Consider the following 25,764-nt stretch of genomic DNA (forward strand, 5'->3'; position numbering starts at 1 on the left):
GGTCCACATAATTCATAATTCTTCTATATTTAATAGCTGTTCTTTAAATAGTTTTTGATGCATAAAAAGAACAAGGACATACCCTTTTTCTTAATCAAGGTAATAAGTGCATATATATATGACATTATGTTAACTAGTGGATGACAAGGCTGTAACATCTGTGAATATGATTATTCAGTTTGATTACTGGCATGAAGATGGTAAAAGATTACAGGAAGGATTCTAAATTCAAAGATGTTATTGGATATGTGATTTATTTCACTTTTTAAATTGTTTTTGCCCATATGCGTTCTGAAGAGACTTGACCCTTTCTAGGCCGGGAGATTCCATGCTGTGTTCAAAGCCTGAAGGCAGAAAAAAAATTGTAAAGATTTAACAGGCACTATGTGACGTTAAATAGCAGATGAGAAAACAAGTATCATAGGGACATATCTAAACATTTTTTTAATCAAACAAAAAAGTATTAAATAAGAATTCGTAATGATTCCTCTAGTTGTTGGAAGTTTTCACCATGTTGTAATAGCTAACACCATGTCAAACATTTTGCCCTCGCAAGTTTTTGCAATTTGCAATTTTCAAACGTGAGACCTGTTGAAAGTACAAGTGTTAATGGACAAACTATACCCCCTACAGTCTTTGTCCCACCAAATCTTTCTTCAATTAATGCTGCAGCAGGAGTTTTATGTAATAACATTTGCGGTTGTGAGCCATCCATAGAAAGAAAAAACAATTAAAATGCCTTAAATGTTCTGCTTACTGCTGTTATTTGCTTGTGTGAATGTTGCATGTCAGCTAAATGGACCAAGGAATAGATAAAGTGATTGGGTGCGGGAGAGTGCACACCAAGCTTTGTCTATCATTATTGCTGGGAGCAATCAAATTGATGTCAGCAGGACAGTAGATGCGTTGACAGCTGTAATTATGTATCTCCATGGTGATCACTTTTGGCCTGTCATGGAGGCCCACAAGTCCCCTCCCTTGGAAGCATTTAATCAGATTGGGCTGTCACTTGTCAGGTAGACATGGCCGGCTGGGAGTTGGACTGAGGGGGAGAGGTGACTCGAGCATGAAGGGTGGGAGACGGCTGATAGTTTCACACAGTCCACCGTTGATACAGAAGAAAGACATTTAAATTATGCCAGAGCTTTCTGAGTGATGGCTTGGGACCCTCATACACAGGTGCCTGGGTGGTGGTGGTGGTGGTGGTGGTGGGTGGTGGCTTTTCCTCCTTGCCTCTTTAGCTAGATTAGTCAGTTTGAACTTGGAAAACTCTTTTGGGCTGTTACCGTTTTTTGGTCACAAGAATACATACTTCAGGTTTAATTTACAGGCCGTACACTGCACATGCTTCTTTAAGCCTAAAATTTACTTACAGGGCATTGATGAAGATTTTTAAAAAATCTTTGATCACCACATTTGATAAATTTGTTATTTTCAGCGGGCAGTTTTGTTCTGCTCAGAAATTTCGTTACATTTTCATTTGACTTTATTCTTAAAACTTTTTGTGCCAAAGCTAAAATACATTTTTTTGTGTAGCCTTTGTTTCCATAAAGGAAAGGCGACTTAGTTTGATTTTTACTTCAGTGTTAGAAATTAGAAAAAGAAAAAAAGCTGATGATTATTGGAAATAAATCTATATAAGCAGGAAGTTATAAGTCAGAGTCTTCATGCTTTGTTACATTTTTAAATTAGAAATGTTGATTTGCTAATGAAATGTATTTGATTAGAGATGTGTTTTGATTATGTATTATATCTCTTGATTTTACCCTATGTATTTTTAGATTAAAATGACATACCTTCTATGATCATAATTTTAATTGAAGACATGGTTAGATCCAAGAGCCCTAGGTTACTTAACTTTTAGGAGGGTGGTGGTAAAGATAACTACAATGTTAAATTATGAACTATAGAAGAAAGTAATAAATAATCTTTATTGTCTGTTACTTGACCAGTGGGTTGAACACCAGAGTTCCACCCTACCCTTGTAGCAATTTATGTCGCAAATAGGATATATTTAAAGTCAAACATTGTAGGATTTGTACCAGTCTCAGTTTGAAATGCAGCTTCAGCAAGCATGCTCTGGTTTTAAATAATAATAAATGGTGGTAAAATGAGCTCTTTAACTTTTTGCTGCTAAAATTAAGAAAATGCAAGTTCAGAAGGCTCTTTTCTGTTATGTAAGTTGGTGGTCAGCTGCCGTTTGGGGGCTATTTGAATGTGGGGAGAGGGTAGATTATGATTTTATTGCTTTCACAGCTGTCCCATTAATTCTTTCCTAGTTTTTATAAACACTGTGAATTTCATAGAACTGAAGTATGTTTCCAGAAAATAGAAAGCCAAATATGTTTAAGTGTGCTGAGTGACTTTCATTTAAAATTATGATTTTCATGTATGAATGCGAATGTAAATACAAATATCTATACTTTTTGTGTTTGCAAATACAGAAATTAAAGCACTCTGTGTATGTTACAATGTTATCTTCTAAAGCCTTACAAAGAGAATAATAGTAGTGTGAATTTTTTTTTAAGAGAACGAAACTGTGCTTTATCTTTTGATGTCACCGTATAATAAAGCCATCATCGTACCCTCATGTGGATATCCTAGACAAGAGGTTCTACATGCGGTCCCTTGATAATTGCCTAAATTAAAATATTAAAGGCCTAACAGCCGCTGTGTTGACCTTTTCCTGCCTTGCTGCAGACAGATGAGCTGCTGTTTATTAGGAAGTCTTCTTCCCACAGGTGAAGAGCTACGTGAGCTTCCGCTCTTCCCTTCCCACCCCTTTTACAATGTCGGGCATCAAAGTCCTGCTGTTCTAGCAGCTTCGATTAAATTCCTCTATCTTCAAGACCCCTAGGACATGGTTGACAGTCTTAAGTATTTTGATTAGGTTTTAAATACTTCAGATTCCAAAACTTAGGCACAATAATTTAATAAATATTTCATCCTCAGCAACTGCTCATTTTAAAAGTTTTACATGGCTAACTTCTGTGCCTTACTGCTGGTATCAAACTGGGAGAGGAAAACAAGAATCAGCGATGTACTAACTAACTTGTTGGCTGGTTAACAGCAATCAGGCTCTTCAAAAGAATATTTTGAACTTATGCAGTTTTTTTTTTCCCCCATGAAAACCACAAAACCGGAACTCTAATTGGGTCTGTGTCTTTACAAAGCAAAGCTATGAGAAAAGCTGTACAAACATTAAAGTCTCAGGGGACTAACAGTAACAGAGAAAAAAACATTGTACAGTTGAGAGGGTAAGGCAAAAAAGGAAAGTGTTACAGACATGAAAGCCACAGGACCAGCGTTCCTGGAGAGCTGATGAGCTGAACTGCCGAGTCCTGCTGCCTGCCTTGACTGGGGTCCTCCCTGGAGCTCTCAGAAGGGTACAGTGGGGAGTGTGCCTAGAAGGGGCGCATCATTCATGCCATGCTTCAGTGGGAAGACCCCATCAGATAGCTACAAATGCATCCCAGGATAGTGATGTATGAAGTATTATCATTGTTATTTTTTGAGGTTTCTTATCTTAGTTCCTTTGTTTAGTGGAAGAGCAAAAAAATACATTGTACTACATACAGCTCAAGACGATTTGGTCTCTCTATGGTTTAGATTGTTTTTCTGTTTTCTGGAAGCTGAACTGTTACTTGAGATTAAATTATCCATCTGTTCCTTAGAAATTAATATTGTGAGAAAAATGGCTGCACAATATGAAGTTACTTTCATTTCTTTCTTTCTCCCAGGTCCGGGTTGACAGCGGCATCCAACCAGGAAGTGATATTAGCATTTATTATGATCCAATGATTTCAAAAGTTAGTTCAATTTCTTAATGGCTTTGTTCATTTTTCTTCTGAAGAAGTGGAAGTATTTAATTTAAAAAAAATCTGAAATTGAGCTGTTCTCTGAATCATGTGCTATGTTTAAACAAGTAATTGTGCACTGATGGAAAAGTGAAAGCAGAGCAAATTTTTTTCCTCTGGAGAAATATCAGTACCATGTTACTTTTTAACACTCCCCAATCAAGTCAGTCATTGGCTCTTCCCCGTCAAATGGAATGATGATCCATTTCATTAGTTAGGTAACTATTAAATCGTTAGGTAACTAAGTTACCTAACCAGAGGCTCCAATGCAGCCCATACAGTTAGGATGAATTAAGTTGTATTTGGTCATTCCTGAAAATTACCTGAAATAGAAGTATGAATGGCAGACCATTATCAAGGAGTTGGGGTGATAAATCCTGTTTTTTGTGTACTTTTTACCATCTCTCTTCAGTTTTTATGAATCAGTAATTATTTGTGGGGATTGCACATAATTAAGGTTTATGTAAGAGTATAAGATGTCTTTTTGCCCACCTGTCTTTTTGAAATTTGACTTTACAGAATAATAACAATGCTTAAATTCTTACATCTTTTGAAATCTTTAGAATTGTAAGATATCATAAAATGTAGAATTTCTGACCACAGAATTTACTAAAAACCCTTTCTCAAGTTGATGTACTTACAGCATGCAAATCACTTTTTCTTTATCTTTTTTAACTTAATTTTTAACAGTAACATTATTAAAGTGAACTTTGGGTATTTTGTTTGTTAGAGACGTGCTGTTTAGTTTAAAAATAAAAAATATTATAGATGGATTTTTAATAGATGTGGTTCCATTTTTGGTGAATACATTTCTGTTCAGAAACGTGACCTACAAATAAATTTTCAACCTGGCTTGATACTGAGGAACTGATGGAAGGCACTAAAGTAATTGTATACTACACATTGACTAATGTAATAATGAGAAAAATATTTTATGAATACTTAAGATGTTATTAGCAAGCTAATTAGTAATAAAATGTTACTTATTGCTTGTATTTAATTGCTAATTTGGTTAAGATTCCTCTAAATAGGCACAAAATCATATAGAACAGGAAGACCCTTCTGATTTTCTAATACAAGAACCCTTTGCGTCTGGGTGTTATGTGTAAAAGCCAGCTAAGCGGGGTGTCACACTTGAAAATGACGTTCTCGTAGGGAGAGAAAAAACAAATCTTGCCCACTCCTTCCCTATCCCAGACGTTCATATTTTATCCCAAATCATGTTCACATTTTTATACCTTCCCTTTTAAACATTTTATGCTTGTTTTTATTATATTGTGATTGAGCTCAAAAAGCTCTTTTCTGTGATAGTGAGCGTAGGAGAAATGTCTGAAATAGCTTGATTTTCATATTTATTTAGTTTTAAAATTTTAATTGCCATACTTTATGTTACAAACTAAACCACTGTGAAGTTTCAAAAGATGGTCTGGGAAATCTCTTAGGAATTACTTTGATTTTTATTAGGATGCCTTGTTTGACTTTTAGATAGATTGATAGATATCAATGTAAATTGTTTTTTGTTTGTTTGCTTTTAGCTGATCACGTATGGTTCTGATAGAACTGAAGCACTGAAGAGAATGGAAGACGCGCTGGATAATTACGTAATTCGAGGTGAAAACAAACGTTTGGGTCTTAATATTCTACATGGTGTCCAGTTTTAGAAAACAGCTTGAAGATACACTATAGAATTCAGTAGAAAATGTGCTTACTGTGTGTTTCAATAGAAATAAGAACTAAACTGATAGTCCTATACTTTATGTATATACTTTCAGTTATTTAATTAAATTTATGATTCATGCATGACCTTTCATGACCTTTCCTAGATGAGCATTTAGTATTTTATGTACTGTATGGAAAATGGTTCTGTATTCTGAAGTCTGTTATTGGCCAGTGCAGCAAATTAGCTATTTACTGTCTTTTGTCATTGTCGGTGATGTTTTGAAGGATGAAACTTGAAAATGTATAGAGATATAAAATATAGTGACATACAGTTGACTGACTTGGCAGTAGAGGGTATAACCCTTTGTGTCTATAAGGACAAATTACAAAATATTCTCTAGCAAATGTAGTTTTGTTACCTCATGTGCATATAGGTCAGTTCTAATGCTTAACAAAGTGTGATTCTACAAGCCTTTAGGATGTAAAGCAATAACTGACTTAGGATCAACCATTTTACTTTTATATGTATATATAAAGGATTTTATCTTTAGTTGATCTCTACACCCAGTGTGGGGCTGAGCTTAAGAGTTGTGTGCCTCACCAACTAAGCCAGTCATGTCCCTCACAGCCATTTTATTTAAATAATGAAAGCAAAGTTATACTTATTCCTCTTAAGGAGTAAATTACCTTATAATTTGTATTAGCAACTTTTCATTAGTTGTGAAAAGATCATTTCATTTTAGTCCAACATAAATTATCATCAGCTTCAGAATAATGGAGTTTAACATTGAATTTAAAGTGTAAAATACAAGTTCACTTTGAGTTATGAGTGAGTACTGGGGGTCTAAGTGCATTCCTTGGGAAGGACTGGCCTGGGTAGTTCTGCGCTTTTCTCACGGCTCATTAAAACAGTGGCGCTAGGAGGCTTGAGTTCGGAGGCTGAGGGGGTATAACAGTGGTGGCGTGTGATCACCTAGCCCCCATCTAGCCCATTCATAGCTTTATACGCTTTCAAAAGGATTCCCTTCAAGGGGACACAGCCTGTAAGTCAGAAGGCTTGGCGAGTAGACAGCAACTTTGTGTGAATTAGAAAACGTGCTCTTTTCTCAGGTGCATTCAGCTGTGAAACTGAGAGCCCAGCTTAGCAGTGGAGCACATCAAACCCTTAACACTGCACCATTGACCCAGTGCCTTTGTGCAGTAAACAGTTCATGCAGGTGTACAGTAGTGGCTCGAGACAATTAAGTGACTTCGTTTTGTTTTGTTTTGAGACTGTGAGCGGTGGGATGGTGTGCTGGCTGGTTGAGGGGAAGGGCAGGGCAGGAGGGAGAGGGAGAATCGCAAGCAGCCTCCTTGCTGACATAGGGTTCCATCTAATGACCCTGAAATCGCCAGCTGAGCCAAAAATTGAGAGTCAGATGCTTAACGGGCTGAGCCACCCAGCGGCCCCTAGTGACTCTTTTTACATAGCTACCTTCCTCTGCTCATTTTTGTCCATGGCGATTAGTAGGCATCCAGTCCTCACTTTGCCTCATTTTTTTTTTCCTCTTGTTAGATCTGGAGAAACTTCTTACCTCCCTTTCCTTTTACTGTCAACTCTCTTTTCTTAACATTTGTTAACTAACAGGTAACAGTGATACTATCTAATCTTATGTGCTAGTGATTCACCTTTGTCAATGGAAGGAAAACAGTCAGCTCTCAAGTGAACTCAGATGTAATAAAAAAAAAATCAGTAACATCTGTATCCAAAGCATGTACACATTTGAAAAATCCTCTTCACATTGTTTTTAGCTCATTCTCTACTTCATTTTTAGCCTGAATTGTGGAGTAGTTACTATTTTTTTTTTTTTTAACTCTGCCATGTTCCACCATAAGCAGCAGTTACATATTTTCTGTGTATATTGGTTAAGTAGGCCTGGAGGGGTCTGTTTTCCTTAGAAATTCTATCCCCCCAAATGGATGTTTGGAACACACATCTAATTTGGGTATGTGTTTTTCTCTATGTGTTTAACTACACACACAGAGACATGAACAAGGTATTTGGGACTGTTACTCCCAGAGGCCTTTAAAGTATCTGTAAGAGTTTTCTAGATTCCTGCCCCCAACCAGTATTTTTGCAATTTTTTTTAAAAGTGGTTCTTTTTTTTTTTTTTTTTTTTTTTTAAAGATTTTAATTGTTTATTTGACAGAGAGAGAGATACAGTGAGAGAAGGAACACAAGCAGGGTGAGTGGGAGAGCTAGAAGCAGCCTTCCCCCTCAGCAGGGAGGCAGATGATGGCTTGCTCCCAGGACCCTGAGACCACGACCTGAGCCAAAGGCAGATGATTAACGACTGAGCCATCCAGGCACCCCGGTATCTTTGTAATTTTTTTTTTTTTTTAAAGATTTTATTTATTTATTTGACAGAGAGATTACAAGCAGGCAGAGAGGCAGGCAGAGAGAGAAGAGGAAGCAGGCTCCCTGCTGAGCAGAGAGCCCGATGCGGGGCTCGATCCCAGGACTCTGAGATCATGACCTGAGCCGAAGGCAGCGGCTTAACCCACTGAGCCACCCAGGAGCCCCATCTTTGTAATTTTTATTGTGGTTGTTGAATTATTGGATTTTGGCTAATTTGAGTTATGCTCTAGTGAGCTTGAGTGATAAATTCATGAATTTGAGATAGTCAATTTGAGTAAGAATATTTTGTCAAATCACATCTCTCTTAAACTTTGATGTAATGTAGTGGCATGGCACATGGACAGTTTGTCAGAATATTAGTGTTGTGTTCTACTCTGGCTTCTGAAACGAATGAATACTCTTTCATATTTATAGAATACACTTTCATGTTTTATATTTAAATGAATGTTTGCCACTAGTTATTACATGTTTATTTTATGTTTTAAAAGGATTTTATTTATTTACTTCTCAGAGAGAGAGAGAAGGGAGGAAGCACGAGCAGGGAGAGGTGCAGAGGGAAGAAGCCGACTCGCTGCTGAGCAGGGAGCCTGATGCAAGGCTAGATCCTAGGATCCCCAGTTTATGACCTGAGCCAAAGGCAGAGGCTTAACTGACTGTGCCACCCAGGCACTCCTAGTTACTACATTTTTAAATGAAGTGACTTAAGTATGGAGTGGTAGTAGGCTTGCTGTTACTCTCCTAACTTTCTATGTATCATATGTAAAATAAAATGTGTTTCATTGAGCAGATAGTTTTTTTCCAGGCTTAGTGTGAAATTTCTGCCTTTGGTTCACTGTGATACAATAGAAAGAAATCACTCAGGTCTGGGTTCCTATCCTGTCCTGACACCATTTAGGAACTGTGATTTTTGTTCAGTTACTCTCTCTGAATCTCATACTCTACATTTAAAAATGGAGTGTTAGCCTCTGCCTTATAAGTTAATTAACTGAGATTAAGTATGGTTAAGAGATTAACTGAGGTTAAGTATGTAAAAGGACTTGGGAAAGTGATAGCTCTGTAACTTCAGGTCCTACCTTCTTTTGTCCCTCTCTCATTACAATGATAAAACTACATATTTAAAGACCATATATCAGAAATTATTATCCGTCAGTTAGTGTGATACGTGAAACTGATGAAGCCATAGATAAACAATATTGAAAGTCCATTGTAGGCCGTTCTTGGTGCTGTGTCCGCCTTCTCTGCTTCTTCAAAGCATTTGCCATAACTGTAATTCAAATACTAGTTGTCTAATTGCCAAATGTCAGATTATCTCATAAGAAAGTTAGGTGTGTGAGGGCAGTGATGGTGTTATCTTGTTTACTCATATATTACTAGTGCTTAGCAGTGTCTGACACATGCGTAGGTGAGTAATATGTGTTGAATGAAATAATGAATGAGTGATAATATCCCTGTATCAAGGCGCTTCTAGTGAACTTGGAATGAAACAGACAGATAACGTGAATTCATAGATGCCTTAATGGTGGAGTGAAAAAATATGGTGGAAATTGAGATGGGGGGCCCTTTTTCTCTCCTCACCTCTGTGTTTGGTTCTTTGAAAGCATGTGAACTGCCTTAGGACTTACGGTGACTCGGTTGAAAGTACCTCGCTTTGTACTATCTTTGAGCAGCTCCTCAGGGTGACAGTATTTTTTTAAAAGACTGAACTCACTGTGGAGGGAAAGTACAGGGGATGGACATACTTGGGAGTGTTTGGAGTGTGACTTGGTCTTATCCTTTGGGAAAATGGCCTGGCATCGGATGTTCAAAGTGCATGCTCTTTGACCTACCTGTTCAGTCTTTAGGAATCTTTTTTAATATCTTTTTTTTTTTTTTTTAAAAGATTTATTTATTTATTTATTTGACAGAGAGAGATCACAAGTAGGCAGAGAGGCAGGCAGAGAGAGAGGAGGAAGCAGGCTCCCTGCTGAGCAGAAAGCCCGATGTGGGGCTTGAACCCAGGACCTGGGATCATGACCTGAGCCGAAGGCAGCGGCTTAACCCACTGAGCCACCCAGGCGCCCCAGGAATCTTATCCTATGAGTTAAAAGACTGAATTGTGCAGTGATGTTAATGAGGACATTTATGACAGTACTGGTTACAGTAGCCCACATACTAATCAATTGAGGTGTCCAGCAGATGGGTGGACTGAAGGAATTACTATGCATTTTTAGTGTAAATTACTGCTTAGCTGGTTCTTGAAGGCATGTCTGTGCATATTGTCAGGTAGGAAGGCAATTTGCAGAGTGAGGTATGGTGCAGTCTGACGTTAGTTAAGCCAACTTTCCCATCCTACAGAATCTTTATCGTATTTGGATGAGAATAGAGAAGGCTGTGGATGTATACACATCAGATCAAAACACATATATAGTTAGCTCAAAAGGTTTATCAGAAGTTTGTTTTCTCTTGATATATTGCTCACAGGCTTTTTATTTTAGGTATTTTCTTTCTTTTTCTTTTTTTTTTTTTTTTTTTTTTTTTTAGATTTTATTTATTTGAGAGTGAGAGAGAGAATGACAGAGAGGAGAGAGCCAGAGAGAGCACGAGCATGAGAAGGGGGAGGGTCAGAGGGAGAAGCAGACTCCCCGCCCAGCACGGAGCCTGATGTGGGACTTGATCTCTTTTTCTTTTACAAAGATTTTATTTATTTATTTGACAGACAGAGATCACAAGTAGGCAGAGACGCCGGCAGAGAGAGAGGGGGAAGCAGGCTCCCCGCTGAGCAGAGAGCCCGATGTGGGGCTCGATCCCAGGACCCTGACACCATGACCCGAGCCGAAGGCAGAGGCTTAACACACTGAGCCACCCAGGTGCCCCTATTTTAGGTATTTTCAAACCTGGAGAAAAGTTGAATGAACAGTACATTGCACGCCTGTGTGCTCTTTGCCTGGATTGCTAAGTTTTTTTTACATCTTTTTTCCCCCTCCGGCTCTCCCTTTCTCCCTTTCTTTGCCTTCTCCGTTCTCCTCCTTTTTGCAGGTCTTCCTTCCCTTCCCTCCTCATTTTTTTCCTCAGCTATTTAGAAGGAAATTGCAGACGTCATGATACATGACTCCTAAATATTTCAGTATGGATCTTAAGAGTAAGATCATTTTCCTGTGATTTCCAAAATCACAACACCGTTATCACACTCAAGAAAATTAACAGGCATCTCCTGGTATCATCTCATGCACTGTCCATACTCCCGTTTTCCCTGTTCTGCAAAGAATTGTCTTCTTTAAAAAACCTTTTTTTAATCCCACCCACAATCCAGTCGGAGTTTACACATAGCTTTTACTCACGTCTCTTTATTATCTTGCTCTTTTCCTTTTTGGATTTCGTATCATAAACTCTTCAGTAGAGTCCCGGGTAGCTGACTTGCAGAATGTCTCACATTCTAGATTGGAGGTTTCATTATTGGTCTGGTCAAGGCACTTGGGGAATGAGCTGGAGAGATGGGGGTTGCAGCTAGAACAAGCAACTTAGTTGGAATTGGTGATTTTGAATATGGTGTAGTTAACGAACCTTAGATGGATTTCAGGGTGTGACTCTGGGACTACGTGGCTAAAGTAAGAGAATAGATTATTTGCAGTGAGATCCTAGGAGCTGAGCGGTGAGGATGTTGCCTGGGTCATCCACATAGGGTGACGGGAGTTAGGATCTGAAGGAAGGTCATGAGTCAGGTGACATAAAGTCTGCAGCAAATACTGGGTTATGACGAGGATGTTGGTAGGTGACAGGGAATTGGAGAAGATTTTTTGACCAGATAAAATAAACCTCAAGGAAGAAGAAGTTTCTCCAAGGATTAGAAGAGGTAATGTTCTTGAAATGGCTGTGGATCTCAAGGACGTATGTGAGGGTTGCTGGAGAAGTGAGGTTTTCATGTCCTGGGATGCTCTATCCTCTTCTTACCTGAGGACCTTCATTGTTAGGCTGTAATCTAAGCAGTTGTAACAATAAAAAATACAGTGACCTAGGAAAGATACAATTTAATTTCTCTGCCATGTCATAATCTCAAAAGGAGATTGTCAAGGGCTTAGTTTCACAGCAGATGGTTTTCACTTGGGGGCCCCAAAGTGGCTGCTTTTATGCCCGTCATCCAGCCTTAGCAAGAAGGTGGCAGGGAGAGTTCACACCATTTTTTTTTCTGTTTAAAGTATAACCTAGAAAGTACCTTTATTTTTGTCCCCATTCTATTGGCATTTAATCACATGGTCGTACATAGCTTCTGGGAACTTGGGAAATGTAATAGATGTTCAAGGCAGCCATATACTAAGCTAAAAAGTGGCATTTCTTTTATTAAAGGAAGAAGAATAGATATTGGTGGATGACTGGGGAAGTGAAATATATATGTGTATGTGCTCATTTCTGGAAACATACACACACAAGAGCAGAATGAGTAAGATGGTGTACTTACAGGGTGTGGAGGGAGGATCAGGTAGAATGTTTGGCAGATAGGAAACAAAGTACATGGAACGAAAAGGAGAGACTTCTTTGATTTCACTTTTAGAATTCTGACAATATTTCAAAATAAAATTATTAACGTTCTGGGGAAGAAATTCAAAATGGAGTACAACCAAACAAATGGATATACTGTATGAATAACCATGGTGATTGGGTGGGGAGGAGGGAGAGGAAAAAAAAAATCTAGCCTTAAATAACTGTTAGCCATATTTTGACTGGATACTCTCCAGCTAAATACAGCATTATAAACAAACATTAAACTCGGGTTAATACATGGGTTAGCAGTTCTGAAACCAGTTTATCTATGTTCTGGAATTGAGGAAATAAATACATGGATTTTGGATAAGATGACATTTCTCACTGTCCGAGAAAGAAGTTAAAGATGCGGAAATGGATGAGGATACAGTGAGTCTTGCGGTGTTGAGTTGAAACTGGGGGTATCCGTGTAAACTCGTGGTTTGTAACATAGATTGGAATGTAAGTGTACAGATATGTTAGTGTGTGTGTGTGTGTATTTGTGTGTATATATACACATATTCTGGAGCTCAGGGTTTCTTTAGTATTACTGACATTTTGGGGTAGACAGTTTTTTGTTGTGGGGGCTGTCCTTCACACTGTAGGGTGTTCATCACCACCCTTGCCCTGTACTCATTAAATGACAGTAGCATCCCCTCAGTTGTGACAGCCAAGTATTTCCGGACACTGCCATATGTTATGAGGGAGGGGGGCAAATCATCCTCGACTGAGAACCACAGAGAGGTCATGGAAATATTGGCACCCATAGCAATGAGCATACCAAGAACCCAGATCTTTTTTTTCCAATACCATTGTCTTATAAATGGAACCAGCACTCCATGGTAAAATGGCTGATTTCTGGAAGAGTGTTACGATGAGCCTGAAGCATCTTGTATGAGAAAGCAGTAAGTGCTCAACGATGATGATATGTCAGAAAGACACAGGAGCCAGCTCTCAGGGGTTCCCACTGGCGAGTCTGGGAAAACTTCAGCAACAAAATAAATAATGTTAGCAATGGGTTAAAGCCCATTGTCACACTGGCATAAATAGGTAAGAAAGATAAAAGAGGGAAGAGGCACAGCTCTTTTCTACATTAGATTTTTAATTAGTGTAGAAAAATGCCTACTTGTGCCAAATTGTTTATTTAGGTAAGAATCCTCAATGACAGTTGCTAAAATTAGTGGGTGAAAATATGAGCAACAGGTATTTGCATAGTTTCATAGTATATCCCCAGGAGATATTAATTATAGTGGGAAATGAAATATCTTAAAAATGTACAGATCTAGCAGTTTACCCAAATGGTCACAATTAGTATCACTGGTCGTGGGATATAGCAACATCACGTGCCTCTTGCGGTATGGTGCTCTGAAAACAGCACATCGTTTCTGTGATGTTCTCCTCAAAACGTATAACCTGGATATAATCATGAGGAAATAGCAGACAAACCAAATTGGAAGACAGTGTATGAAATAAAGGGCTTGCATTCTTCAGAAGTGTCAAGGTCAAGAAACACAAAAGTGGATCAACCTTATCTAGATCAAAGGAAACCGAGGATATGTGACAACTAAATGCAGGATTAGTTCTGAACCAGAAAAAAAAAGTTTGTGTTTTGTAGTAAAGGTCATAAATGAGACGGTGAAATTTGAGTAAGGTTTGCAGATTAGATAATGATACTGTTATCAATGTTAATTTTCAGATCTGGTCATTGTACTGTGATTACATGAGAGACTTACCTTGGTTTTAGGAAATACTGAAGTACGTAGAGGTAAAGTACATCCTGTTTTTGACTTATCCCCACATGTTTAAGGAAAAGAAGTGTGCGTGCGCGTGTGTGTGTATGTAAAGAGGGAAAAAATGAATGATAAAACAAATGTGTTAACAGATGTTATAATAGGTGAATCTGGGTGAAGGATATACAGTAATACTTCATACTATTTTTGTGAATTTTTTATATTCTGCAATTATTTAAAAAAAAAAGTTAAAAAGATAGATGAAGAGGAGCATGCACCCCCTCCCCACAAAGCTAAGGAATTTCACTTAAGGAATAAAAACAGATGCGTTTGTGATTCCGTATGATTCATCTGATGAATTCTAACGGCTAGAGGGCTTAAAGAAATTGTTTCGTAAAGGACAGGAAAGGAAGGACAACTTACTGTCTTGTTGGCTAACCACTTAGTTGTTCAAATAATATTTTTTCTCCTAAGTTGATTGTGAGCTTTTGTTAACATAAAAAATCTTGCAGAGCAGAAATGTAACTTGGTTAAAGTTAATTTCTGAGTCCCCATGAAATAAGCAGTGGCTTTTGGCCTCCGTTTGATCCTGGCCCTGTGTGCAGCTAATGTCTGGCCAGTGTTTTGGAAACAGCAGGTAGTCAGGAGAAAGCGGCTCCTAGGGGTCCTCTCTTCTGTGGGCCTGGTCGTGATTTCCCATACAGATGGGACCCCGTGAACTTTGGCAGGGGTCATTTTGAATTCCCTGTCTAAAACTCAGAGCCATAATTTTTATGAGTATGTGATTAATAATATCGTTGAAGTTATAAACTGTGTCTCAGAGCACCTCTGTGGCCGACTTCATGTTTGAACAAGGATCAGTTTAAAGAGCACTGTCTTTCCTGGGACAAGGAAAGAAAGTAAACTCCGTACAAAATGATAACTTTCAGATGTGTAGGCTATCTCTTAACAGTTCCATGATTTTTTCCCATCTATCTGCTCTCTTGAGCTTTTAGGAAAAGAAAACAGTTTTTTGATTAGTCCCCCATTTGGCTTTAGAACTAATTACTGTACAGTAGTCTTTGGAGTCAGTGGAGGCACCTAGATTTTGGTTGTCTGCCATTAGCCACTGTTTCATCTTCTAGTCCTTTGGAAAGAAAAACAGATAATGAGTGGGTTTTGCATAGTAATCGGTAATATTTTATTCAGAGAACATTTAAAGAGAAAGTGCTTTTGTGTAGTAATTTTATTCCTGAAGCCTCTTTTTGCAAGATAAAAGTCTGTTTTCATGTTCTATTTACTATTCAAGTAGAAAGATTTTTGAAAATCTGGGCTTCATTTGTGTGCTTGAATGGCTCTGCTCTTTGATATCCAAAATGTAAATTATTATTTGCTTATAATAACTTTGACTTAATGTTTTCTAAAATCACTTATTTTTCAACTTTGAATGTGGAATAAAAGTGCAACGTACCATTTATCCTGTAAAACTGCATACATTTTAATTTTTTGATGTCTTCAGTCACAAATTGATCCCTATGTGTCAGAAAGCAATCTTATTTTTGTTCAGATGATCATTATTTCTGAAATCTGTGTTAGGGTTTCCTGAAGACAGTCTGATGCCAGCTACTTTGGCATCGGCCTCACAGAGGAGCAAGAAAATTTATACTGTCACTAGGCTGTCACAGGAGAGCCTGTAATGTCAAATACAAAATATGAGTCCAAACAGTATTATTTTTATTTAACTGAAGGACCAAAAGCCTGGGAGTTTACATTGCCCTTCTATGTAATTTACTATTTACACATAAACTAACAAATGGAAACATTCTGAAATATTAATTTGCACATAAGAATACTTTTTTTTGGAAATAAAATCCAGCTGCACCTTGATCTTCTAATTTTTATCCTTTCCAGCTCCTTCTTTAATATCATATTTTTTCCAAAACTTCAGTTATGGGTCAGGAGTAAGTTACACACGGCTGGCTTTGTCTTGCATTTCTCTGTTCCCCATCCTGGATTCCTCCACGTGGACATCTGCCTTCACGCTTTCTATGTTCTGGGTGGCTCTGTGTCCTAATTGGCCTTCTCTTCTGATCTCTGACCCCTTGGACACCATCAGTCTCCTCTCCCAGTCTTCTCCAGTTTAACTTGTCCACAGTGAATCCGATGTTTTCCTCTCAACCTGTTTCTTTTCTGTGAAGTGGTGGTTTCTATCCTGTAGTGCGCCAGAGCCAGAAGTGACTCATCGCCCCCATTCTTTATTTTTTTTTAAATACAAGCTTTTATTTTATTATTTTTAAAAAAGATTTTATTTGTGAGAGAGAGAGAGAGAGCGAGCGAGCACAAGCAGGCAGAGTGGCAGGCAGAGGCAGAGGGAGAAGCAGGCTCTCCACTGAGCAAGGAGCCCTGGGATCATGAGCTGAAGGCAGATGTTTAACCAACAGAGCCACCCAGGCATCGCACAAGATTCTATTTTTAAGCAATCTCTCTTCTCCCAACATGGGGCTTGAACTTGAAACTCTGAGATCGGGAGTCACATGTCCTTTAAACTGAGCCAGCCAGGCACCCCCGTCTCCCTCATTCTTGACATCCACTAAGTCGCCATGCCCTCTCAGCCTGCTGAATCTCTTTCAGACCCGCTGCTTTTCTCTGTCTGTGTTGCTCACACCCTTGCTGTGGTGCGGGGGTGTGGTGGGGGGGGATGGAGGGGACTTGCAGGTTTTCAGCAAGTCTCCTGCAGTTGTCAGCTAATGGTTTTTTCCATCTTCACTCCCCACCCCTCCTCCCTGCCCTTCCCAGTAGCAGCGTGCATGATTCCTGGAGCTCAGACCTGGTTGTACCTACCCTACTTCACCCACTCTGGTTGCCCTCAAGAGAAGTAGAATCATTGCACGGCTGTCAGGCCGGCACGTCGCTGTTGCGCTTCCACATACACCCTCTTTCCTTTGCTCATGCTCTTTGGCCATCATGTACTTCCTTCAGTTCTCCCCACAGAAATACCTGGTGATTTCCATTTGCTTTTGACAACAGTAAGAATTCTTTTTTTTTTTTTTTTTTTTTTTTTTAAAGATTTCATTTATTTTAGAGAGAGAGCAAGCACCCGTCTATGGACCCAAGAGCAGGGGAAGGGCAGAAGGGAGGGAGAGGGAGAGAACCTCATGCAGACTCAGAGCCCTGAGCGGGCAGCCTCTGTAGGGATCCGTCCCAGGACCCTGTGATCATGACCTGAGCCGAAACCGAGTCCTACAGTCCACTGACTGAGCCACGCAGGTGCCCTAACAACAGTGAGAATTCTTAACTATTTTAAGTTTCTTCTTGATATTACCTGCCTTTGTGTCCTTCTGTGTCTTTCTCTATTTCCTCTCCCAGCCAGGAAGTTTTGCCTTCAGTCTCTCCTACTTTCCTTTTCCTGGAAGGCCACATCTGTTGTTGCTAATGCATAGAAATCTCTCTGGTGAGCCATACCCTTTTCTTCTTCAAAAGTGCTTTAGTTTTGTCTGTTTGTAAAACATACAGCAGAAGGATTCCATTCCCTTTCATAGGAGTCTTTTATTTTAAATTTTTGCTTACTGAGTTCATCTTTCTAAGCACTCTGAGCACATCATTTTCATTTACCCAACTATCACCTGTAATATAGGCAGATGTCACATTTTTGCAATGATTTGTTAGTTATATTTGTGTCATCAGAAGTTTTTTACACCTTCCAATACTTTCCTCATAAAAATATGCATAATTGCAACAGACTTCTGACCATTCGTTGTAAAAAACTGTCTAAGTCATTACCCACAGAGCAAGGCTGGGAAACTGTGCCTTTGTCCAGGGCATGTCCTGTGAATGGTACGTACTAGATCATTGTCTATAGGTAATAACTTCTTCCATGAAAGTTTAGCTATGGGAGGGGCATTAATATTTTAATTTGGAACTTTCTCTAAATGTTTTGAGGCAGTTTGAGTAGATTACAGATTTTTTTTTTTTAAGATTTTACTTATTTATTTGACACAGAGAGAGATCACAAGTAGGCAGAGAGGCAGGCAGAGAGAGAAGGGGAAGCAGGCTCCCCACTGAGCAGAGAGCCCAATGCGGGGCTCAATCCCAGGATCCTGAGATCATGACCTGAGCCGAAGACAGAGGCTTAACCCACTGAGCCACCCAGTTGCCTCCAGATTGGTTTTTTTTTTTTTTTAAAGATTTTATTTATTTATTTGACAGAGAGAGATCACAAGCAGGCAGAGAGGCAGGCAGAGAGAGAGGAGGAAGCAGGTTCCCTGCTGAGCAGAGAGCCCGATGCGGGGCTCGATCCCAGGACCCTGAGATCATGACCTGAGCCGAAGGCAGCGGCTTAACCCACTGAGCCACCCAGGCGCCCCACCCCCAGATTGTTTTTTATAGAACTTTTAGTCATACGGTATCCTGAGGCAGGAATAGAGATGCTCTGTTTTGCACGTGGTTGCTAGCCAGCATGGTCTAGCGTGCAGCGATGCATAGAGCAATGCCTAGTTGGATGTATTAAGTTGGTTGGCTCAGAGAGAGGAAATCAAATTGAAAGGTGTGCCCTTCTCCCCCCATATGTATACATTAGAGTTCAGGTTAACGTGCTGTAACAAAGATTCTCAAATACAGTGGTATAAATAAGATAGAAAATTATTTACTACTTTTTTTTTTTTTGAGGCGGGGGGTCAGTGGGAGAGGGAGAGAGAATCTCAAGGAGGGTCCACTCCCAGCACAGAGTCCAACATGGAGCTCGATCTCACAACCCTGAGATATGACCTGGGCTGAAATAAGGAGTCAGATGCTTAACTGCCCGATCTACTCTGGCGCCCCGAAAATTATTTACTTCTCATTTAACTCTCTGGGCTGGTCTGTGCTGAGGGGGCAAGTTTGTGTTCTGTAGTCATTCCAGGAGATACACCCCTTCCTCCTCCACACCCCTGTTGTGTTCCTGTGTTTCACCTTCATCCAGAGTGGCGTTCCTGCCGTATCAGGAAGCGCATAGGAAGAGGCAGGAAAGGAAGCCCAAGCAATTCTTTTCAAGTAAGCAAGGCTGGAGTTGGACGCTTTGCTCTACCTTCCCGCCCCTCCTCTAGGAATTAGTTTGTCAGGTCCAGCTGTAAGACAGATGGGGTCCTTTTGTTCTCCTGAGGCTCTGTTACTGTGGAAAAAATGAAAAGGACATTTTAGGGGAAACCCACGGGCTGCCAGAGTTTTCAGCATATATTGCTGTTGTAATTTCTGTTTTATTAAACTTGAGATAAATGATTCAGTCTCTCTGAATCATGATGTTCTTACTTTTAAATCTCTTTTCTGCTTGCCATTTTCTTATTCTCTGACTCGTTACGGAAAGTTCCCCCAAAGCGGGCGCCATACTGTCGTTCAGTGTTGGCTCACGCTGTCTTCCCTGTGATGCCTCATTGCATATGGGCAGTAGCCACAGAGTCCTTGTTGATAGGTAATAATTAATTCGCTCAGAGTATCGACATTGCTGAAAACCTTATAGCAAATGGGAGCAACCCTTTCCGGGAAGGGCCAGACAGTTAATAGCTCCGACTTTGTGGGTCACACGGTCACTGTTATAGCTGCTTGACTCTTGTGGCACATACGTCGGCTGTGAACACTGCTGTATTCCAGAAACACTTGATTTATAAAAATAGGGGGTGGATGGGTTTGCAGGCTGAATTTTCTGACCGCTGCCTATTAGGATGGCTGTGTCCTGTCAATAAAGAGTTGTAAACTTGGAGGAATGGGACCCCTGCTGGATGGGAAACCGGAAGTTAGGGAGGAAGGTCATTGCGGAGGCTCTGGGTGAGGCGGGGCTGCGGTGGGATGTGTCTGTCCTCCACGCTGTCTTCTGCGCTGCGGCCGTCCCGCATGAAAGGATGACAGCGAGCTCAACATTCATGTGCCAGTGCCAGTGGCTGGCATGGCCTCACGCATCACGTCCTTTGGACCTCATGATGAGAAAGCCGAATAGCTTCTGTTGCGACCACCATTTTAGAGATGAGGAAACTGAATCTTTGAGAGGCGAAGTAGCTTACCCAAGGTCAGGGGTAGATCTGGTGCGTGATTTCAACGGTCTGATTCTTTGCTTCCTTTGGAATTCTTTTCGTGAAAGTGAGCACTCTGTAAGATTGAATAGCAAGATCAGAATCAGGCTTTCTAGGTTTGTTTTGCAGCAGAACCGTGCAGATGAGGACGGCAAGGAAGTGGGGTGGAGAAGGTGGAAGGAATTAGCAAACCTCAGGCTCTAGTCCTGCTCCTCTTGTGGAAGCTGGAGCGAATTCCTGCTTCCCCTGGGTTTGACAAGATCCCATCCTCCTTTTTTATTCCTCTTTACATCTTTGTAATGGGTGTGACCAAAATCAGATACTCCCTTCCTGAAGTCCTTCTGTCTCACAGAACTTCCCCGATGCCCTTCGAATGCTTCTTGTGGCAGTTTCCACAACTACCACGACCAACTGAACTTTGTAGGACTCCTTGTGTACTAGGCTCAGTGTTTCTGAGTTTCCTGTTGGATCACAAGCTTCTCTCCCTTTCCCTCCCCTTCTTTCTTTTCTTTCTTTCTTTCTTTCTCCTCCTCTACTACTGACGGAAGTATACTTGACATAATGGACTTCTCTGATGTAGTGTGTTCAGATTAATGAGTTTTGACATGTGTCCACCTGTGAAGCCATCACCACAGTCAAGCTACTGAATATTTCTATCACCTCCAGAAGTTTCTTTATTGCCTTTGCAATCCACTGTCTTTCTGTCTCTGTCCCAGTGCAGCCAGGTGATCTGCTTTCTGTCACTGTAGGTTGTTAGACTTTTCTGAAATTTTACATTAACAGACTCCTACAGTAGCCTTGTTAAATTCAGCATAGTTTGTGTATTTTATAAACATTTTTAAAAAGATTTTATTTATTTAATTGACAGATCACAATTAGAGTGGCAGGTGGGGGGTGGGGAAGCAGGCTCCCTGCTGAGCTGAGAGCCTGATGCCGGGCTGGATCCCAGGACCCTGAGATCATGACCTGAGCTGAAGGCGAGGCTTAACCCACCACAAAAGTCACCCTTATCCTTGCGAATTTTAGTAATTCATTTCTTTTTATTGCTAAATAGAATTCCATTGATTGGATAAATCACATTTTGCTAATTCATTCATCTAGCGACAGACGTTTAGATGGTTTCCAGTTTTGACTATTGTAAATGAAGCTAATAATTTTGTGTGTAACTGTTTGTATAGATATAAATTTTTATTTAACTTGGGCAAATATTCAGGAGGTACTAGTCTGAATCATATGTGTGAGTATGTGTTTAACTTTCTAAGAACTTCCCAACAGTTCCAAAGTATTTGTGCCGTTTATATCCCCACCACGGTGTGTGACACTTATGTTGTCCCACATCCTCACTGACACATACGCTATTTCTGTCTTTTAGCCACTAAATTTGGTGTTTGGGGCATCTCATTGTATTTCTTTGATGATGATGTTGTGCGACAACTTTTCATTTGTGTATTTTCTTTTGTGAAATGTCTGTTCAGATCCTTTCCCCATTGTTACCCCGTCATCTTACTATATTTTAAACATTTTTATATATTCCAGTTGCAAGCTTTTTGTCTGGTGTTTGTGTTTTGAACATTTTTTGTCAGTCTGTGGCTTGCCATTTCATTTGCTTAACTGTATTCTTTGAAGCAGACTTTGAACTTTTGATAAAATATACTTCCTTTTTTTGCGGCTCATGGTTTTTGTGTACTACCCAAGAATCTGTTGCCTACCTCAAGATAATCAGAATTTTCTCCTGTATTTTTCTGTAAGTCTTAGAGTTTTAGGTTTTACAGGTAATTTGTGGTCAGTTTGAGTTAATTTTGGTGTATGGTCTTAGTTAGGGTTTTTCTTTTTTCCCCAAATGCGTATCTAGTTGTTTCGGTTTACTGAAAAGACATTAATTTCCCTCTTGAATTGACTCGGCAGCGTAAACTTCTCGAGTTTGCGTTTGGTGTTCTATTGCTACCGTAGCTTCAGATGTTTTTTGTTGTTACTTGAAGTCAAGGAGATGAGTAGTCTTGTCTGGTTTTTGCTTGGTCATAAGACACAGATGATAAATTGCTGTAGATGGGAAGAGACTTTTAACTGACTCGTTCTCTAATCCAATCTGATACCGTTTTATTTTTAGGTGTTACACATAATATTGCATTACTCCGAGAGGTGATAATCAACTCACGCTTTATAGAAGGAGACATCAACACTAAATTTCTCTCTGACGTATATCCCGATGGCTTTAAAGGTTTGTATGCACTGAAGTATTTTACTGTGTTAAAGTTATTACTTTTATACCTTATTATCATGCATAATTTTTCTATTTTGGAATTAAGACTCTTAGCCCATACTGTACTTGATTTATTAACATAGAGTATCCTAGACTATTGACATTCGTGATTTTGAGTATTCACGAGTGACTCACGAATGTGTAAGAATCCATTGCTTTGTTGAGTGAGGAATTCAACTATGTAGAATGTGGTGTGAGTCCAGTGTTGAAGCCAAACATGTAGACGGAGCATTAGCCTACCTGATCTTCTGGTTTCTGAAAGCCAATTCAAATTTGTATTCCCTGCTGCTCCATTATATGGGGATATGCAGGAACTCTAATGATTAAAACTTTATGAAAATTAGCACCAAAAATTTCAGAATACCGCATGCTATTTAATGAAAATGAAGATGTTTAGGAAGATTATTGTTTTTTTTTTTTTTTTAAGATTTTATTTATTTATTTGACAGAGAGAGAGAGAGATCACCAGTAGGCAGAGAGGCAGGCAGAGAGAGAGAGGGGGAAGCAGGACCCCTGCCGAGCAGAGAGCCCAATGCGGGGCCCGATACCACAACCCCGGGATCACAACCTGAGCCGAAGGCAGAGGCTCTAACCTACTGAGCCACCCAGGTGCCCCAAGATTATTGTTTTTATTCGTAAAATGAAGCTTTTAATAAAGTTATGAGGGGAATGTGAAATTTAGCACTGTGAAGTTACCAGCGCGTGTTTCCAGTGGTAGAAAAGTTGCTCAGGTGAGAGACAGAGAAATCCCGTTAGTGAGCATTCAAAACGTTGTTAATATGTGAGATAAAGAAACCAGCAGGTCTTCCATGTGACTTAATAGAAATGTTATTCAGGTAAAAGTCAGAAGTGTGTACATATGTTTCCGATGAAGTTGGGGATATTTGAAGATGAGATTTTCTTTCACAAATGACAAGTGTTATTTATATCCATTTAGAGTGCTTTAGTGTGTGAGATAACTCAGTTATATTAGGCGCTGCGTATAAATTCAGGTCCGCTTCATGTATTAGGCTTTTGAAAACATTTACAAAGCAGTTTCTTAGCTTAGATTTTACAGGACAGAGTTACTGGTTTGATTGTTCTTTTAAAACTTCAGTGTCAGTGGGGCGCCTGGGTGGCTCAGTGGGTTAAGCTGCTGCCTTCGGCTCAGGTCATGATCCCAGATCCTGGGTTCGAGCCCCACATCGGGCTTTCTGCTCAGCAGGGAGACTGCTTCCTCCTCTCTCTCTGCCTGCCTCTCTGCTTACTTGTGATTTCTCTCTGTCAAATAAATAAATAAAATCTTTAAAAAAAAAAAAAAACTTCAGTGTCAGAGAGTTTTAGCATTAGTACCAAGGGAAATTAAAAATGATTTTTATTTGGGACCTTGAAAGAAAAAAACTAATGAATAATATGTTCTTTTTCCTGAACTTTTGAATTTTTACAAATATAACCCTAACATGAACCACACAGTTTTACACTTGTGTGATTAGTTCATTCAGATGTCTACTGCTGGTTCATGAAGTCAGGAACCACTTATGTTATTGCTTTTTAGTGTACACCTGGCAATTCCAACATAATAGTTACTAAGTGAATATTTAATGAATTAATGGTAAAAATCTTATTGGTAGTATGGATGAGAAGGGACAACATTGGGTATTTTTAACTGCACATGCATCTAGATTACCAATGTGTTCTGTTTTGATCCTAACATTCTGGCCTCTTGTCCTTTCTAAAGTTTTACTTGAAAGTTATAGTAAGTTGCAACGTAGACTCAGGATTTCTGTATGCTTTATTTTTTAAGTATATATTTTTTAAAGATTTTATTTATTTGATAGAGAAAGACACAGTGAGAGAGGGAACACAAGCAGGGAGAGTGGGAGGAGAAGCAGGTTTCCTGTCGAGCAGGGAGCCTGATGCGGAGCTTGATCCCAGGACCCCAGGATCGTGACCTGAGCCGAAGGCAGAGGCTTTAACCCACTGAGCCACCTAACGAGTGAGCCACACAGGCGCCCCTATCCATATGCTTTTATGTCTACCTGGCTCATGCATCGGTGAAGGTGTTGTGTTACGAAACAGTGGGCAGAAGGAGACAACCAGGGAACGCTTCAGGGAACTTTTAGAACAAACATATATATGCAAATATATTTATGCGTACGTCTGTATTACACATATCCAGTGTTAGGTCTCATTACCGTGGAGAAGAAAATGAGACATTTAGAATTTCTAAATTCTAAATATATAGGTTACTATGTACTGTACATTTGGCAGTAGTACAAAATGTTCCATGTTCTTAAGAAAACTCAGAATTCTACTTAAAAACCTAATATTGCCATTTTCCAGGATAAACTTAATATCTTACATTTTTGTTTTGATAGGGCGTTACCAGCATGGACACTGTAATTCTCTTAATGCTCGTACGAGATAGGAACACAGTTTTAAAAATCGTTATAAGTTGTTAGAAGGACCATTATTTAATCTCTACCTTTATTTTACATGTGAAGAAACCAAAGCTCAGAGAGATTGATAAGGCAACATGGCCAGTAATATAATAAAGCCAGTAACTGAACTTAGAGTTTCCACTTCCTGTTTCGATATTTCTTCAGTTCTGCTAGGATTCAAAATCCTAAATCATGAGGGGTTTTTAGAGTACACTCTATGTTGTTGCTGCCTGTAAGCACTTCAGAAATACACACCTAGCTCTGGCATTCTTAACGTGGACCTCTTACTGTCTCCCATCATATTATTTTCATGTCCGTTCTTCTCTGAATGGCTGCTATCTCTTGTTCTTCATACCACTCTATTTGCCTCTCTGTGTTTTTCCCTAGAGCAGGTATTTGATATATTAAACTGTATCATCTTTGATTGTTTGATATACGTGCCTGAAAGAGACAGCAGGAAGTGGCCACTGAAGTTAATCCAGGATCTTCTCCATATGTTTGAGGCCAGGTCATTTTGCCCCTTTGGGATTACCCGTCTGCTTCCCATCTGTCCAGCTATCCTAGGCACTGTTCACAGGCAAGTGCCTGTTTTTATGACTGCGTAAAAATCTTCTGTTATATATGTTTATTATCCCAATTTATTTGTAGATTAGGACAGTGTTACTAACGGTTCTAAGGCTGACCTTTGGAATGACTCTGCTTAAAACTAAAACATAGGATACACAGGAATGTATTCTTGGTATAGACTTACTAGGTTCTGATGTTGAAAAGCTATTGTTCTTGGATTTTGGAAAATAAATGAAAATGGGGAGGATGATATTTTGATTTTGGAGTAAAGGGAAAATGAGGAAGAAAATATTTCAAGAGCTATCATTTCAGTTGGCCTGGAATGAACATTTAGACTCCTTTCTCTGCTGCCTTGCTACAGT

At 39.5% G+C, this 25,764-nt stretch overlaps 1 protein-coding gene across 1 annotated transcript in view; it reads left to right on the top strand.

Moving 5' to 3' along the window:
- PCCA (propionyl-CoA carboxylase subunit alpha) overlaps positions 1–25,764 on the top strand; it is a 405,781-nt gene that overhangs the window by 190,351 nt on the left and 189,666 nt on the right. The window contains exons 15-17 of the mRNA XM_047720325.1: positions 3,741–3,809; positions 5,393–5,468; positions 22,263–22,373. Coding sequence (XP_047576281.1) covers positions 3,741–3,809; positions 5,393–5,468; positions 22,263–22,373 — 256 coding nt within the window. The remainder of the gene's footprint in view (positions 1–3,740; positions 3,810–5,392; positions 5,469–22,262; positions 22,374–25,764) is intronic.

The sequence above is a fragment of the Lutra lutra genome, chromosome 3, assembly GCF_902655055.1.
Source record: "Lutra lutra chromosome 3, mLutLut1.2, whole genome shotgun sequence".
NCBI classification, from domain to species: Eukaryota; Metazoa; Chordata; class Mammalia; order Carnivora; family Mustelidae; genus Lutra; species Lutra lutra.